General features: G+C 50.2%; 1 protein-coding gene across 1 annotated transcript in view; it reads left to right on the forward strand.

The window, feature by feature from the left end:
• The window catches only part of LIMK2 (LIM domain kinase 2), a 19535-nt gene extending 18120 nt beyond the window's left edge, over positions 1-1415 (forward strand). The window contains exons 14-15 of the mRNA XM_009081934.1: positions 79-236; positions 780-1415. Of these exons, the coding sequence (XP_009080182.1) occupies positions 79-236; positions 780-936 (315 nt within the window). The 3' untranslated portion in view covers positions 937-1415. The remainder of the gene's footprint in view (positions 1-78; positions 237-779) is intronic.

The raw sequence follows: 1415 nt of genomic DNA on the forward strand, positions 1-1415 counted from the left end.
TTTGCCTGATGCCAAACTTCCCGTTTTGTTAACACTCTGGCACTGTTGAAGTACTTAAGTTCTTCCATTTTTCCCTAGATCATAGGCCAGGTTTACGCTGACCCAGACTGTCTCCCACGCACACTGGATTTTGGCCTTAATGTCAAGCTGTTCTGGGAGAAGTTTGCTCCTGCTGACTGTCCTCCAGCGTTTTTCCCCCTGGCTGCTATTTGCTGCAGACTGGAGCCAGAGAGCAGGTAGGTTTGGGGTAGGTTTGTAAGCCTGGAGGATGTATCCCCATAGTGGAAGAACCACTCGGCACAGAGGACAGTTAGAACTTTCTGTGGGAATGCTCAAAGGCTTCCATGTATGGAAGAGCCTTAAGACTCATCAGTTTGAGAGAGACCATTGTATATGGTGGAGATCTCTGAAGCAATTCTGAAATAGGGAGGGTAAAGGAGGAATGATTGTTCAGGGTTTCTCAGGTATAAAAAGTAGGGGCAGACCTTGGCAGCAAGGTGAATACTTCATTTATTTCAGTTGTAAATCTTGTAGCTTCAGAACAGTGTTGATGCCAAATGGGTTCCAAAGAGCTGGACCTCCCTGGTCATTGGCTGTAAGACCAGGGAGCCCAGACAGATGGGGGCTTTGCAGCCTTGGAAGCTGCATGGAGTGGCAATCATGGCGCTGCTCACAGCTCTGTACGTGGCACAGGGGCCTGGATGGACAACTGGCTCAGCATTTTCAGATGCTGTTCTGCTTCCTCTTTCCCACTCACATTTCCTCCGTGCTGCTTCTAGGCCTCCTTTTTCCAAGCTGGAAGATTCCTTTGAAGCTCTCTCTCTCTACCTGGGAGAACTTGCCATCCCCCTTCCATCTGAGCTGGAGGAGCTGGACCACAACATAAGTGTGCAGTATGGACTGAACCGTGACAAGCTACCTGAGAACACAACCTAGTCTGCTTGTCCTGCTGCCTGCATCACTTCCATTGGAGTTGGGGTGAGCATCGGGGAGGGAGATGCACTTCAGCCACTTCCAGGGCATTAACAGGGCACCACACTGTGCGTTTGCTGCATTGCCTCTCTCTCCCCACCCAGCACCCCTCCTCTTGGACATCTTGATTCACTGTGGATTTCTGGCATGTTTCAGAAGCAAAAAGAGCTGTTTCCTGCCAACTGCACCTAGGAAAGCTGCTCAACACTAATTTTCTGGCTTGAGAAATGTTTCTCTAGCCTTTTCAGGCTTCTTTACTGTGGTGCCTTAGAACTTGGCTGCAAGCTGTGAAGCCACCCTGGTCTCTCTGCCAGGGAGGGAATTGCTATAGGAGACTCTCTTGGGTAAGGACCAGCACTTCTGGAACTGCTTCTCCCACTGACTGCCCTGCTCAGAAAGCTGGGGAAATTGGACATCCAGCAAAATGCCTGACCAGGACAGTG

The sequence above is a fragment of the Acanthisitta chloris genome, unplaced genomic scaffold (assembly GCF_000695815.1).
Source record: "Acanthisitta chloris isolate BGI_N310 unplaced genomic scaffold, ASM69581v1 scaffold6939, whole genome shotgun sequence".
Lineage (NCBI taxonomy): Eukaryota > Metazoa > Chordata > Aves > Passeriformes > Acanthisittidae > Acanthisitta > Acanthisitta chloris.